The 15,308-nt window shown below is 41.6% G+C and overlaps 1 protein-coding gene across 9 annotated transcripts in view; it reads right to left on the bottom strand.

The window, feature by feature from the left end:
- The window catches only part of HP1BP3 (heterochromatin protein 1 binding protein 3), a 42,344-nt gene extending 28,076 nt beyond the window's left edge, over nt 1-14,268 (bottom strand). For 3 of the 9 annotated variants that reach the window (XR_008665257.1, XM_055331526.1, XM_055331534.1), the window contains exons 1-6: nt 14,148-14,268; nt 8,814-9,009; nt 8,274-8,373; nt 5,372-5,525; nt 3,560-3,719; nt 697-840 (exon numbers count right to left, since the gene is read on the bottom strand). Coding sequence is in view for 8 of the 9 variants with exons in the window: in XM_055331526.1 (XP_055187501.1) it covers nt 697-840; nt 3,560-3,719; nt 5,372-5,525; nt 8,274-8,373; nt 8,814-8,909 (654 nt within the window). In the remaining variant the exon portion in view is untranslated. Of the gene's footprint in view, nt 1-696; nt 841-3,559; nt 3,720-5,371; nt 5,526-8,273; nt 8,374-8,813; nt 9,010-11,404; nt 11,496-12,944; nt 13,164-13,568; nt 13,591-14,147 lie in introns of those variants that run through there. The other 6 variants (XM_055331532.1, XM_055331528.1, XM_055331529.1 and 3 more) reach the window with 6 other exon arrangements.
- Between the last annotated feature and the right edge of the window lie 1,040 nt (nt 14,269-15,308).

Raw genomic sequence — 15,308 nt, forward strand, 5'->3', positions numbered from 1 at the left:
CAACTTTTAAGTCTATAATTCTAAGTAATATTTTGATGTACTATGCAAAATAATATGGATTTATGCCTCAAATCAATACTGGTTTCAGTACTAGTCTCAATTTACTCAGGTTTCTCTGATGCTCCTAACAAGTTTCAACAGTTTCAGATACTGTTAAGTTAATGTGAGTCTAGGGGCAGCCTGGGTGGCTCAGCAGTTTAGTGCCTGCCTTCGGCCCAGGGCGTGATCCTGGAGACCCGGGATCGGGTCCCACGTTGGGCTCCTTGCATGGAGCCTGCTTCTCCCTCTGCCTGTCTCTCTCTCTCTGTGTGTGTGTCTCTCATGAATATAAAAATAAAATCTTAAAAAAAAAAAAAAGTTAATGTGAACCTATTTACAAATTTGCAACGGTAATAAGTCTAGTCATGTAAGTTAGCCTTTAAAAGTAACAAACACAAGACAAGAGTAATTCTTTTTTGCTGCTGCAATAAAATGATTCCTTAACCCCATCTCTCATATTCAGTACTACATGTCTCAAGCACAAGTGGCCCAAAGAAAATCCAATTATGGGGCACCTAGGTGGCTCTGTCGGTTAAGCGTCTGACTCTCGATTTCAGTTCAGGTCATGATCTCAAGACATAAAAAGCCTAAATATTATTGTGAACTTACAGCCAATAGATGTTGAAATGATCTCATCCCCAATAATTGTTTTAATACCTGTTTGATGACACCTCTATTTAATTCTCTTTTTAGTGCTTGTTTAAGGAGGTAGCCCCTTCTCTCCAGCTCCAGAGAAGGGTACTTATGGATAATATATTTTCGAATAGCAACCACTGACGCACCACTCTTCTGGAAGCATGCCTAGAAAAAAGATTTACCAAACTATACATTACTTTATACTAGCCATTTTTCATTAGACAGAGAATCTGACACATATGTTTTCAAAATTATTTTGGAGGTGAACTCAACAAAGGATGATAAAAATGGCAGGGAAGAACGAATAGTATTTCAGGTAACTTCTGTTCATCATAGCTGTTGAAAAACACAATTATAGTATTTTTGCAACAATAATTTTAACTTAGTTCAAAACAGGCAAAGAGAAAATACAACATTTTGTCTATCAAGGAAGAATCTTTTTCCATTTTAATTCTATTCTATATTTAAAAGACATCTTCAGCGCTGAAAGGAAGAAAACAGAACCTTTTTATTACTTGTAGGATTACAGATCTGGTTCATTTTATGGAATGAGCTTTAGCAAACTAGGACCAATGTTTCTCTGTAGGCTTTGTGTGAAGGTCAGCAAAGAATATAAGCAAAGAAAATCTGAATAAATGGCATAAAACTGGTTTACAGATGGCAAAATCTTGACCAGAGTTCTGGGTAACAATGAGAGCATTCGACTGAGACGTAAAATGTCCTCTTTTGTTTCCATCTAATTTAGTTATATTCCATTTGATTAATGCCCATGAAGACTTAAGTAGGTCATTAAGTCATGAAAGTGGCAAATTTTTTTCAAATGCTTCACATTTTGAAGCCCACATAAGGAGCATCCATTATCTGTGTAATGGGCTAGTCCACCAATTTTGTATTAGCATTGTCTATAAACTGAATGTGGCACTTATTCTTATTGGATAAAGATCTGGGGACGCCTGGATGGCTCAGCGGTTTAGCAGCTGCCTTCAGCTCAGAGCGTGATTCCAGGGCCCTGGGATCGAGTCCTGCATTGGGGTCCCCGCAGGGAGCCTGCTTCTCCCTCTGCCTATGTCTCTGCCCACCCCCACCCCCACCCCCGTGTGTCTCTTATGAATAAATAAATAAAACCTTTAAAAAAAAATCTGGCTGAATGTTATTATATATACTCTCATGACAAAGAAAAACTGTACAAGATAAAACAAAGTTGTGTTAATATGATTCATCTACTTACTTCAAGTAAGTATCTCTGATCTATCACAACCTATTGAAGTTTACTCCTGATCTTCTAAGAAGATACAAAGAAATTTGAACAGAAAAGAACTCTCTAATGCTAAAACAATTCCATGCACCACCAAACTGACACTGAGATGGAAGAAGACATCAGGACTCCTATTTATTCACAAAATGGTATCAATGATCTAAAATCATGATTTGTTACACTGTATGGAACACACATACACCCCTTGTTTTATATGAATATGCACAGATTCAAACTATTCTTTAGGCATAATTATACTGTTCTAATTTTTTTGTTTCACTATTTTAAAATTTTAGTCCCTTCTCCAACCTCACTGTTACCCTACTCTCCTCCAGACCTAGGCTGAGAGGTCCATGATCTGAAATCCTGGAAGAAAGGCTATACAAAGGAACAAGATCTCACTATAGTCAAGCTATCTCAACCAAAAAAGTCTTATGGAGTTGAGAGCACTCTTGAAAGAGTACACAGAGAGGCCTGAAGGCAAACCCTTTTCCAGTTTATGCGTCAGTGGTATGTGTTCTCAAATTCTGAGAATGTCCACTAGGCTGCCCCTTCCTCTGTACACCACACACCACCCTGGCTCACACTGGTCTTTATCCCTCTTTCCCCAATTTTGACTCAGATCCCTAGCAACAAGGTCCTTAAAAGGAGGGCATCTTGTTAATTTGCATGATGAGATGATAAGAAGAGCTAGTGAGATTATCACCTCATCATGAGAATTAACAAGGCAAAAGTAACCAGAAAAACTTTTAAAAGGCAAGGTCAGATTAGAAAATGACCTTAAAAATTAAAATAAGAAAGCTAGGGATATCTGGGTGGCTCAGTGGTTGAGTGCCCGCCTTTGGCTTAAGGCATGATCCTGGGGTCCGGGATCAAGTCCCACATCGGGCTCCTTGTGGGGAGCCTGCTTCTCCCTCTGCCTGTGTCTCTGCCTCTCTCTGTGTATCTCTCATGAATAAATAAACTCTTAAAAAAAATAAAAAAGCTAGGACTCATAAGCTAATGGGAGTCAGTAGATTACAGCAAAGTCATGAAGTTGTGCAAGGAGAATTTTTGGTGACAAAGCAAGTAGTAAGGTTTCTAAAAGGGTATCTTAGAGTTCAGGTGAGAAAGCTACCTACTACCAGTATTAGACACGCAGCTTGGAAATGGAGCTAAAGACAGAGTATTTATTTTAAAATAAAACTCTTCTATGCTATTCAATTACTCAGTCACAATCAGACCTTTTAAGGGCAAAGATGACCCTGTTTGTTTCATTCTCCACTATTTCCCTATCAAGTTTACTGATAAAGAGAAGTTAGTCCTTAAATGCTTACTGAATGAATTAAAGGTTCAGCCTTCAAATAAATACCATATTTAACCAATAAACTGAGCAAAATGAAACAAAAAAAAAACTGGTTAAAAATACTTGCTATTTGAAGTAATCGAAATTAAAAAAATTTACAGCGCTCACTGAAAGTGATTTTCTTAAAAAAAAAAGCATAAACTTCATAATGGCTTTCTTATATTTGAATATCTTTTAGGAAGCAGAGCAAGATTTTTCATGTCTGGACAGGAATATGCCATTTTCAAATAATCCAAAGACGAACAAAATAAATCTAAGATGAACTGCTTATAATAAAAACTTGCCTTAATGGCCTCAGTTAGGATTGCATCCATCTTGGGACGTGGGGAGGAAGCCATCGGTGTTTGTTTCTGGGCCCTGGCTAGCTGGCTGGCAGAAAGGGTAGCCCAGGAAGGTATTGTTTTTTTCACTTTCTTCTCCTTTTCTTTAGACTGATCTTTCTCACTTTAAAACAAAGAATTGTTATTATGCAAAGTAAACTGTATAGAAAGAAATATAAAGTCAGAAAGAAGAATAGATGAAGGAAGGATAAAAATTAATGTTTTATTTCCACACTAAAGTGATACATTAAATGAGCATATTTTTACAAAATAAAACCTTAAAAAATTTTGAATACTAAAAATGGACCAAAAAGGTTCAGGAGAGAGGAGTCAGATAAATGAGCACTGGTATGAAAGGCCAGTCCACTAAAGAAATGAGAATTTTAAAATGTATTCTAGGAAACATGTCATTTAGCACAATGAGAAGTTGGAAGACCTGGGTTTGGGTTTTTGCTCTAACATTTTTTACTACATGACCTTGGCAGGTAACCTGACTCTCAGCCTCCTCAGCTGTCAGACAGTAATATAAGGCCAAATATTTTACAAGTTTGTTGGAAGAATTAGGAGATTGTATTTGTAAAACCAATTTTGTGAGCCATAAAGTATTCCATGAATTGTATTCCAAATAACCACAGCACTCCATGGACCCAAAATACAAGGTAGCTGCTAAAAATCCCACAGAACTTAAATCTATAAAGGATTTCCTGAGGACTACACCCAAAGGTATAGTTACTACTAAGTTATTCTTTTATTTAAAAAGTAATTCCTAACTGTTCTGAACAACCATGAAAAGAACAGAATGCAACCAGGTGTCCTGCAAAAAACAAAAACAAAAACAAAACACTTTAAATTAAAAAAGGGGGACTCCTGAGTGGCTCAGTGGTTGAGTGTCTGCCTTTGGCTCAGGGTGTGATCCCACGTCTGGGGATTGAGTCCTGCATCAGGCTCCCTGCAGGGAGCCTGCTTCTCCCTCTGCCTGTGTCTCTGCCTCTCTCTCTGGGTCTCTCATGAATAAATAAAAACAAATCTTAAAAAAATAAAAAATAAAAAAGAATTGCTGGGACACCTGGGTGGCTGACGGTTAAGCATCTGCCTTTGGCTCAGGCCATGATCCCAAGGTCCCAGGATCAAGCCCCACGTTGGGCTCCCTGCTCATCAGGGAACCTGCTTGTCCCTCTCGTCACCCCCGCCCCACTTGTGCATACTCTAATAAAATCTTTAAAAGAAAATAAAAGTAAAAAAGAATTGCCACCACAGTGTACAGATTATGAGTAGCAAATTTCACTTTCAGTTCTCAAAGTCACCCTCCAAATGATGAATAAATACTCTATCAAATATACACAGAGTTTAGGTGACTCTGGCAATGGCTGATACAGATTAATGTTTTCTAACATAAGCATATAAAAACAACTCACAGAGGCAGAGGCAGGAATAAAATGGTGAAGTGTTTCCCAGGTCAGATTTTGAGAGTCATGTTTCATTTCTTACTGAAATTATGTCAATGATTAAAATATCAGATACTCCCACAATGAATTCTAAGCTTAAAAAAAAAAATCCCAAAGGCAAAAATAAATTGAATTTTGAGTTATTCAAACCACTATTTTAACTACTACAAACTCTAGCAGGCCATACAACTACATAGTAAGACTATTTCAAATAATAATTCTAAGAAGTATATCCAAGTACAGCAGAGATCTAGCATAAACCAATGTTATAATTGCCTTAAAACAATTTACATAGTCCAATTATAAATAGCAAGGAAGCATAACTCCTTACTCCTTTTTGGTTTCCTCTGAAGACTTGTTCTCTTCCTTCTCTTCATTCTCAGGTTCTCCCTTTGGCTGCTCTGTCTCACTAGATGTAGCAGGTGGAGTTTCATTCTCTTGTTCTTCTACAGTAGAGACAGATTCCTCTGAACTTATATCTGGTTCTAAAAAATCAGGTGAGCAGAATTGCATCAAGTAGATATATTATTAGAGCCTGAGTCAATAAAAGGGTAAAAGTCTATTTTATAAAACAGAAAAGACAAATGTTCCAATTGATAGATGTATTTTAAAATGAAAAAATTACGGTAAGTTGCATTTTCTTTCCTTTTGTCACTCAAATTGCCTATTCAATGAGTTGCTTATTCAGACTGTTATGTGAGAAAAGGAGATGGGCCAGGAAATTTACACAGAAAGAGAAACTAATCTTACCACAAATCAAAACTCTTGCCTGTTCCCTATAATACTAATGATGAGATTCATAATTAAGAAATTAGCTACTTCATAATTCAACGGATAAATCTTAAGAAGGAAATGAGTAACAGAAAATTAACACCTATTTTCCACATTAAAGGACTGGGGCAAGAGCAGAAATCCAAGAGGGGGAACAGTGAGGTCTGCAATTGCTTATCTGTCTTTTCTCAGCATGTCTCTTTGAGCAGTTACTATAAAACACAGAATCCTAGATATGGTTAAGTAGGGACTTCAAAGAAAAGGACTCTCCAGTGGAAAAACTTAGGCAAAAAATAAAAGTATAGGCTTGAACAGTTTGGTCACTTAAATTATGTGAACAAATTACATGATGAAAACTTCTAAGAGAACAAAAAAAAATGCCACTTCCTTCATATAACCAAAACACATATACACAGTTCTAAAGGGATTTCTAATTTTCAACAAATTAAAATTCTAAACCACGAATTTCAGGATGGTTAACTATCATTTGTTGATCTCATCCTGGGTTATGCACTTCAACTAGACTTGCATATTAAGCTGAAAATCCTCCTATATAGGTTTAGCCAAAATTGAGTTTAAAATCAGACAGATTCAAGTTCAGTCCTCATAAACTTTTTAGCTTGCTATCTTAGGGCAAGTTCTTTGATATCTCCAAGTTTCAGTAATCTTACCTCACAGAGCTTTCATGGGGATTACATAAAATGGTTTAGGAGATATGTGCACTTGAACAATGTGGGTGATTCCCATCCTCTGGCCTATCCTATTGCTTCTAGAACTATCTCCCAAAGTATTAAAGCTAGAACTTCATTATAAAAATGGTAAAAATGGTATCTAGCAATTCAGATAACTGTAAGATATATTTTAAAAATCATACATATTCTCACCTCACCGACTGAACTGCCCATGTGGGTAAGGACTTACTATTAGTCATTATGTTTACTTATACATTGCCTTATTCTAAAAAGGATGAAAAGAACTATTTACTGGGTTTTACTCTAGGAGTAGACCTATAAATTCAATTTCATATTTTCTTAAGAATAAATGTTTAAGGGACACCTCAGTGGCTTAGTGGTTGAGCATCTGCCTTCAGCCCAGAGCGTGATCCTGGAGTCCCAGGATCGAGTCCCGCACTGGGCTCCCTGCATGGAGCCTGCCCCCCGTCTCAAAATTAAATAAATAAATGAATGACTGAATGAATGAATGAATGAATAAATAAATAAAATCTTAAAAAAACCCTGCTTAATAGTTGATGGATTAATAAAGGTGCAGTCACTCAAGAGACACTGAGTATGTAGTATTTATAAGACACTGTTTCCAACTCATTAAACTATTGTGTCTGTCTTTGTGAAATGCAGGATTTATCAAATTTAAAGTATGAGAGAAGTCTAATTATTTTTATATACAAAATACTATAATGGGAGATGACACACAGAACTTGTGCAGTGACTTACGGACTCTAAAATTCTGGCTGACTTTTCCAGTACCTGAACTCTCTGGCATGTATTCTGAAAACTGATGTGATTAGTGATTTAATGGTTTGAGCTGACTGTGAAGCAATATGGCATAAGATAGGCAAGTGGCTTATCTCAGTGCTAGACAAAATAACCAAGCTTCAACTCATTAGTACATCTCATTTTTTTATATGCTGATTACAATGTCTCCTAACTGCCTCAGGCCAGCTACCCAAGTTGCTTATGATATTCATCTAAGTATCTTGAAACAAAACCCAGGTTGAGCTGGAAAAAGAGCAGCCTGCTGCACCAAAGGATAAAGGCAATAGGGTTCACATATTTTTTATTCCTAATCTATACTGGTCAGCAAATATTTCGTTCTAATAGCCACAACAGGGATGGCACCACGTGCTCAACCCTGGCAAACCTGAGATAAAAAGGCAAGGAAGGAAAGAAAGGAAAAGGTCACAAGAAGAAAAGGAAAAGAAGAAGAGGTGATAAGAAATGCCATAAAGGAGCACTACTAACCAGATTGATGGTTCTACATTTCTCTTGATTCATTATGTTCCCAACTCTGTCTGGCCAATCTCTGCACCAACACCAAATATAAACCAATACTTCAATTGCCCATTTGCTCCCTTAAGGCCTCATGGTGATTTCTGAGTGATTTAGCACTGTCTGTCCATCCTGAAGGCTCAAGTCCCCCCATTCTTCCTCAGCCTTCATTGCTACGACACTGTATGTCTCTAACTACTCCTGTTCTTGCCAACTATTTTCTTTTTAATCCCAAGAACACGAAATTCTCGCCTTCTAAAAATCTTTAGAGACAAGATGAAATTCTTACTTTGCTTACTTTGGTCTGGAAATGACATATCCATAGATATCACTTCTTTCAATGTTCTCCCAAAACAGCCATGAAAAAAGAACAATTAGGTTCAAAGGAATTTATGGGATACTCCAAATTGGAATAGAAACTTTTGCCATTTTAAGTTGTCTACTGCTTTACCTTACCTGGCTTTTCTTCCTCCCCTTCAGCAAGCTTGCTTTTGGGAGGAGTTTCCCGCGTAGAATTCACAGTTCGACGAATCGGCATGGTGCTATCTTCTACCTTCTAAGAAAAGAGACAGCCATAATCATACATGCATAAGAAAATTTCTCTCTTTCTCAAGGGGACTAACTGGGTGTCAGAAGATGTAGGAGAATTCTTCAAGTCGACTCCAGGATCTGATGCAAATTACTTTTAACAAGTTTTTTTGAAGTAAAATACATTTTTTTAAAAAGTACTTTTCAAAATATTTTATTTTAGCTAGAATTTGAAATGGAAACAGGTAATTTTACTTGACTTGGAATGAATTTAGAAGGTTGGAGGTTTTCTAAGGAATTCAAGGGGAAAAGGAAGACGAAAAGAATTTTGTATCTGTTTGATTTTTTTAGATTCACAACCCAGAACTCCCCAAAGTAAGGAAACGAACATGTACCAAGAAGGACCCAGCAGGGCCTGAAGTCAGGGACTGATCCAAGAGTGAGCTTCAAGAATGTGTCAGCCCCTACCTCACCTAACTTGTCCGCGTGGATCAGCTGAGCTCCTACTATAAGTGGGAGTGCCTTAGGATGGACGAATTCACCTTGAGACGTATCAGTCGCCATTTAAAATAATTTCTAGGCCCGAGTACAGGTTACACTCTGAAGCCTCTGCTGTTAACCACAAGGACTTTTCCTAATGGTTTCAGTGTGGTGAAGATTCAACCTAAAGCACAGAAAAGACCTGGTGTGAAGATTAACAGAAACAAAACTAAACTGTCTAAATTTAATACACATCCTAAGGGGAACACAATGAACTATAAAACTTAGAGTTAAGTGACAGATGACTTGGTCAATTATCATTCAGGAAGATTAAATCACTACGAAAATACCGAGTATGTAAAGCAGCCACTAAGACAAATGCACAAGCCACAGCAGCTGTTGCACCTTCCACATGAACAAAGGCAACAAGGACAAGAAAGCTCCTCAGGAACGGAACCCCATTCCCGCCCGGCTACCATTAGGAACTTAGAAAGGACAGAATAAGGAGACTAAGGAACAGTTTAGTCAAATGTTTACTCAATTACTGAAGAGAGAAGGTTTTGGTTGTTATTGTTCTCAAAAGGATCAGGAAAATTATCTGTAACCTTGACTACTTCTCCATTAGATAAATAACCCAAGGGCAAAAATCCTGAAGAATGTGATACTCTAAGAACCTCCAGACTTAGAGAAGCAAATTTAGACCATCACCTAGAATAGAATTTATGCTTCCAAGACCTTATTTGTTATGTTTAAAGTAGGCAAAACTAGCACAGAAGAATGAACATAATTAAATATTCAAAGATAAAACCCATGTAGTCACTCAAATTTACATGATCATTAAATACTCTCTGTCCTTGAAAAAAAAAATCTCATCTGGGACCCAATGACATTTTATAATAAAAATCTCTCCAAAATACAAGAAAATGATCATCTGAGTGTTTAGATCTTTGTGCTAATGAATATTAGCAAAGAACTGGGGCAACAGTAGACTAGTCATTCAACCTCTACTTTAAGCTCTGACCCTGTCTAGGAATTCAAGAGCTTCCAATTTGTCAGGTAATAGTCTCAAGCTACAACAATTAGGATAAATCCAAAAAATACAAACATAGAGAATGCTTTCATATTTACAGGGAAAATCTTTTTATGGGAACACCAAGAGCAATGCCAGACTTGTGAATTGTCAATTAGCTGCAAGCAAAGGCAGTTGAAAGAATTCAAGATGCACTAAAACTTTTTATCAATAGTAAATTAATAATATCCATGAATATTTTAAACTTATCCACTATTATAAAAACTACTTAAAATGTGCAAGTAGCAAGTCACTTGAAGGGACTATAAAGTACAAAAATAAAAATAGTTGTTTTTTGATCTGTGAAGAGAGGGCCAAATTGGGCTTAGGAATACTATTTAGGCTTGTGAAACCTAAAAGTCTATTTTGAAATACTTTGAATACATAAACTTGCTCATTCATGCATCTAGCACTTACATAGTAATATGTTTTCTTTGACAATTAAAAAAAAAAACTAAGCAAATCTGCTATTTTCTCACGTAAACCCTACAGAGAAGTAAACCACCACGATCAGGTTATCCTTGGTAGAGTGATATTGCTATTGGACTCATCTTTAACTCACCATAACACTAGCTAGGTTGAAAATGCCACTGTGAAGTCAACAAAACTTTCATGAGTCTCTGTTCATAGGATACCCTGAAAAAAATATGTTCCCTGTAGATACAATACTGAAAAAAAGCATCAAAACCTTTCCAGTCTACTATATTCATTAACTACTCAAAACTAAAACAAATGAGTCAAAAGGGGAGGAGGCACACAAAGCTACTAACACCAACATAATGAAACTAAAATCACAGCAACAAGTACATGGTCCATAAAGACATCAGACATCATGAACCCAAGGACAAGAATGACAGTTTTAATCAGGCCAGGTAAGAGGCATGCCCAGGTTAGAATAAAAATATATATATAATAAATTTTTTTAAAAAGGTGGTTTGCCAATCTTTCTGGCTGCATCTACAAAAAATGTAAATTCTGACACTCTCCTGCTTAACACCTCTCAATTACTGTCACACTTTCTTTTATTAATCTTATCTCCTACTACTCTACCCATCATACTCTCTTGACTCCAAAAACAAAGACCTTCTTTTGGCCCTGGCACTGTGCTCTGCTTATCCCTGCCTGAGGGTGTTTGCACTTGCTGCTCTCTTAAACTAAAACATTATTTTTCTAGATACTTCAATCAGGTTTCTGCTCAATGTCATCTCCTCTCAGAAAAGCCTCCCATCCTTCTCAATGTTCAGGTTTCTTTAGCATTAAATTTGTGTACTTGTTTATTATGTCCCCTTCGCAAAAGGCACTGTAAGATACACAAGGGCTAAGGACCTTTAATTCACACTATTTGCAGCACCTACAACAGTGTCCAACACATTATGTGTTGCACAAATTTTGAGAAAAAAAGTTAAATGAACAATGCCACCTATTTAAGTATTATTATATTTAGCCTATGAGAAGAACACTTAAAAATGAAATCCAAAGTTATTTGGGATAAATATTAAGAAATGTTTACCTCAGAGGCAACTGGCTGTCTCAGTCCACAGAGGGTGCAACTCTTGATCTCGGGGTCGTGGGTCCCAGCCCCACACTGGGTATAGAGTTTACTTTAAAATAAAAATGTTTGCCTCAGCTCTGAATTTCCTTGGCAAGAGTCATGGAACTTAAAGCTTCCCTCTGTAATACTTTCTTTTTAGTAGGTTGGCTAACAGTTACTTCGTATGTTCCGTGTTTGTTACAGAGCTAACAAAAACTATATGGGTGGTTAATTCACACTGTCTTATCCTCACCATGTACCTATTAATTTAACTTCTTGCTGCTGCACTTTTGAATCAGACTAGCTACCACACCTATCCGCCCCACCCAAGGAGATCTTATGTAGCAGGCTCACTGCTGCATACTTGGTGCCTAAGAACACAGAAGGAATAAAATAGGTGCTCAACAAATATTTGTTAAACGAAAGGATGAATATATGAAAAAGTTCTCCACCTAGGTTCTTTTATGTGCCAAAACCAATCTTCAGTTTACCTGCGGTTTATGTGGCTCTCCTGTGGCCTCCCATCTGGGTTTTTTTTTTTTTTGTTAGATTAACTATACAAAGAGTTGCTTTTGTAAAAGAAAACTCTAAGTTATTTTTAATTTAATGCAAGCAATAAAAAAAAAGGTGATAAAGTCTACAATTTTCTCTACATTATGAGAAAGTAATAGAAAAATTAGTAGGAGCTTAATAATATGTTTCCAGTCTAATGATATCCTTAAAGAAATAAATTTTAGGATATTATTATTCATTATTATTTCATATTTTATTTTATTAAAATTATTCGTATATTTAGGAATATTCATATTCGTATTTTACCTATTATTTCATATTTTACCATAAAATGTGTGCAATATAAATTATAAGATCAGCTATGCACAGAATATATCAAACTGTCCCCAACCTCAAGTCTTTCACTGTGTTCAGTGACATTAATAGTACTGTCACAAAAAAAAAACATGCCGGTAATTAGCTGGCAACTACCCCCCCCCCCACACACACACAACTTTTACACTTGAATAAATCAGTATGTACCTAATTAATGCCTATCTTGGGCACAGATGGTATGGACACTACATGCCCCGCCGGCCCTTGAAAGACAATCTCAACCTAACTGGCTAACACTTCAGGATACTTTCTCCAATTTTCCGCCCTCAAACGTCCACGTCAGTTTAAAAACGCAGCCAAAACAACACACACGCACACAAACCCCACTCTTTAAAAATGTCCCTTCCACTTTGAAACCCACTAAACTGAACTCTTCAGGAGAGCAACAGACACTCAGAAGAGCTCAGAGGAGCTTCAGGCCTGTCGGTGCCAGAGAAAATCAAACTCTCTGCCAACCTAACGCCAGTCACGTCTCCCTCCGCTCAAGACCCTAGAGCTGCCCATCAAGCCCCGGGCGAATTCCTAGACGTTACTTCTGACTGGATCCTCGCTTTCCAGTGTAACGGGCAGTCAGGAAGGATGACAAACAGGGAATCTAGAGTCTGCGCGCTGAAGGGGCGGTCGAGTTCACCTTGTCGAGTCCTCCGTGCAGGAGAGAGCACTCGCCCCACAAAAGGTGAGGAGACCCGTCCTCCGTCACACACGGTGGCCAATTCCGTATCAGGACTCAGATCTGAGGCCCTCACTTCAGCACTCCTGCCGCCACCTCTGGACAAACGCGCTTTCTCACTCACGAGCCCGACTTTACTAATGCACACCCCACGGTCGGCGGTGCGGCGAGGAACGAGCCCTGGGCATGCCAGACGGGAAAACGAAAGCTCAGGCCCGCGTCGCGGCAGCAGCGGCGGCGGCGGCGGCGGCGGGGGCGGGGGCAGAGGCAGCGGCAGCAGCTCGGAAACGCCCGCCCAGACCACTGACAGGCACACGGGGAAGAGCGCAGCCCAGACAAAGAGGCAGGGAGCGGCCGGTGCGGGGCGCGAGCAGAGGCGGGGGAGCGCGGGGCCAAGAGGAGGCAGCTCGGCAGAGGGCGGGAGGACTCGGCAGCGGCTGACACCGAGAGGCTGCGGCGCGGGGCGCGGGGCTCGCGCTCGCTCGGGGATGCACGCGGCCGAGGTCGACGCCACCTCTGGGGCAGCGGCCGCTCGCGCGACACAAGCAGCGACAGACCGCGAGCACTAGCGCTCCGCGCACTCACCACTGGGAGCTCCGTAATGGCGGCGGCCGGGGCGGAGAAGCCGGGGGGCGGGCCCGCCGCAGCCAGTCACCGCCGCCGGCATCTTTCGAACCCGCTCGGAAAACCGCTGAGGGAGTGGGGAGAGGAGGGGAGGGGGAGGAGCGGGAGACCGGGGGGTGGGGGGGGCGGCGCCGGAGTCCGCCGCGGGCCTCGGGAGCATGCGCGAGGCCGCAGCCAATCGGAGCGCAGCGGGAGGACGCTGGCGCAGGCGCGCTGGGACGCAGGGCCCTGGACCGGGGAAGAGCTCCCCCCCTCCTCCCCCAGAGTCCAAACAAAACAAGGACGAGAGCGCGCGCGCCAGAGGGCCCCGGAGGAGGCGTCAACGAGAGGGGCAGGGGGCTAGACCGCGGGGGAGAGGGGACGGAGGGCGGAGCGGCCGGGAGAGGCAGACAAAAGGCGCCACCTCCGGGGACCCGAGCGCCCCGCCCCCTCCACTCTGGGAGCGGCGTCGGCGCCCCGGGCGAGCGGCCTTGGCCACTCGCCTTCGGGGCCCAGCGAGCCCGCACCCGCTCCCCGCCCGCCTGTTCCGTCCTGCGTTACCTCTGCACTCCCCCCTTCCTGGCGCCCGCGTTCCGCACGGCCTCTCGGCGCCGCTCCCGCTGCCGCTCGTCGTCTCCGCCGCCGCTGTCCTCCAGGCCCAGCCGCCGAGCTCTGCCGCCCCGCCCCCCTGCTCGCGGCCCCGCGCGCACGCGCACGCGCACACGCCCTGCCGGCCCCGCCCCCGCGCGTGACCGCGCACGCGCCCCCAGCAGGCGGGAGCCGAGGGAACGCGCGCGCCTTGGCTCCCCGGCCGGGCGCGCGGGGACGCGAGAGGGCGCTGCGGGACGGGAGGACGCCCGCCCAGTCTCGCCGCCCAGCCTCGCCGCCCAGCCTCGCCGGGGCCGGCCCGGGGCTGCCCGTTGGCTTGGGTGCGGTTGCGCTTTCCTCCGAAGAGCCCCCTCTCGCTCCGTTTGCTCTCGCTGCCGTCCCGCTCGGTCCCTGGTCGTAGCCGGGCCTCCTGGCATCTCCCGCGGCTCCGTGCAGCCGCCGCGCAGGAACAAACTGCCTCTCTTTGATGACCGTGCAAAACTTGAGCAACCAGATAGCGGAAAATTCGGTACCTCACGGTCCTATTAAGTATCCAGACAGTACAGGGCAGAGCGGTGACTCAGGAAAAGAACTGGAAAAGTTGCTTTTCAAATCTGTGGAAGGGTCTTCCGTGGCCTCCTGATCCGCATACGCAGGCAGCGTTCTCCAAAAGTAAGGCCCTGGGGTCCGCAAACAGGGGATTCCCTTTGAAGTGTCCTATTATTTGGGTGTCAGTGGACTTAGGCAGGGTACATACTGTTGGAAAATGTGACTTTTCAAAACCAATGTATTTAGGTGTTTTGTGGTGGGGTACAGGTCGTGCGGGTAATGAATACAGGGAAATAATGAACATTAAAATTACCCATAGGCTCACAGCAGGGGGACCGATACTCAGATGTATGTGTTAATCATTCAAAAGATTTATTATGGAACCATTTAAGTGCTTGCTAGCCCAGGGCTCAGGCTGTATAATTAGCAATTTAACTTATCTCACCAGCTTTCCCAGTCATAGCCATTCACTCACTCCATCAGTTGCAAAATGAGCTGTAATAAAATTTCACCACCACCACGGAAAACTGCTCACTAATGGCATTACCGATGCTCTGGCACTGTTGTCACCACGAGTTTCAGTCA

Source organism: Nyctereutes procyonoides, unplaced genomic scaffold, assembly GCF_905146905.1.
Source record: "Nyctereutes procyonoides isolate TBG_1078 unplaced genomic scaffold, NYPRO_anot_genome, whole genome shotgun sequence".
Taxonomy (NCBI): domain Eukaryota; kingdom Metazoa; phylum Chordata; class Mammalia; order Carnivora; family Canidae; genus Nyctereutes; species Nyctereutes procyonoides.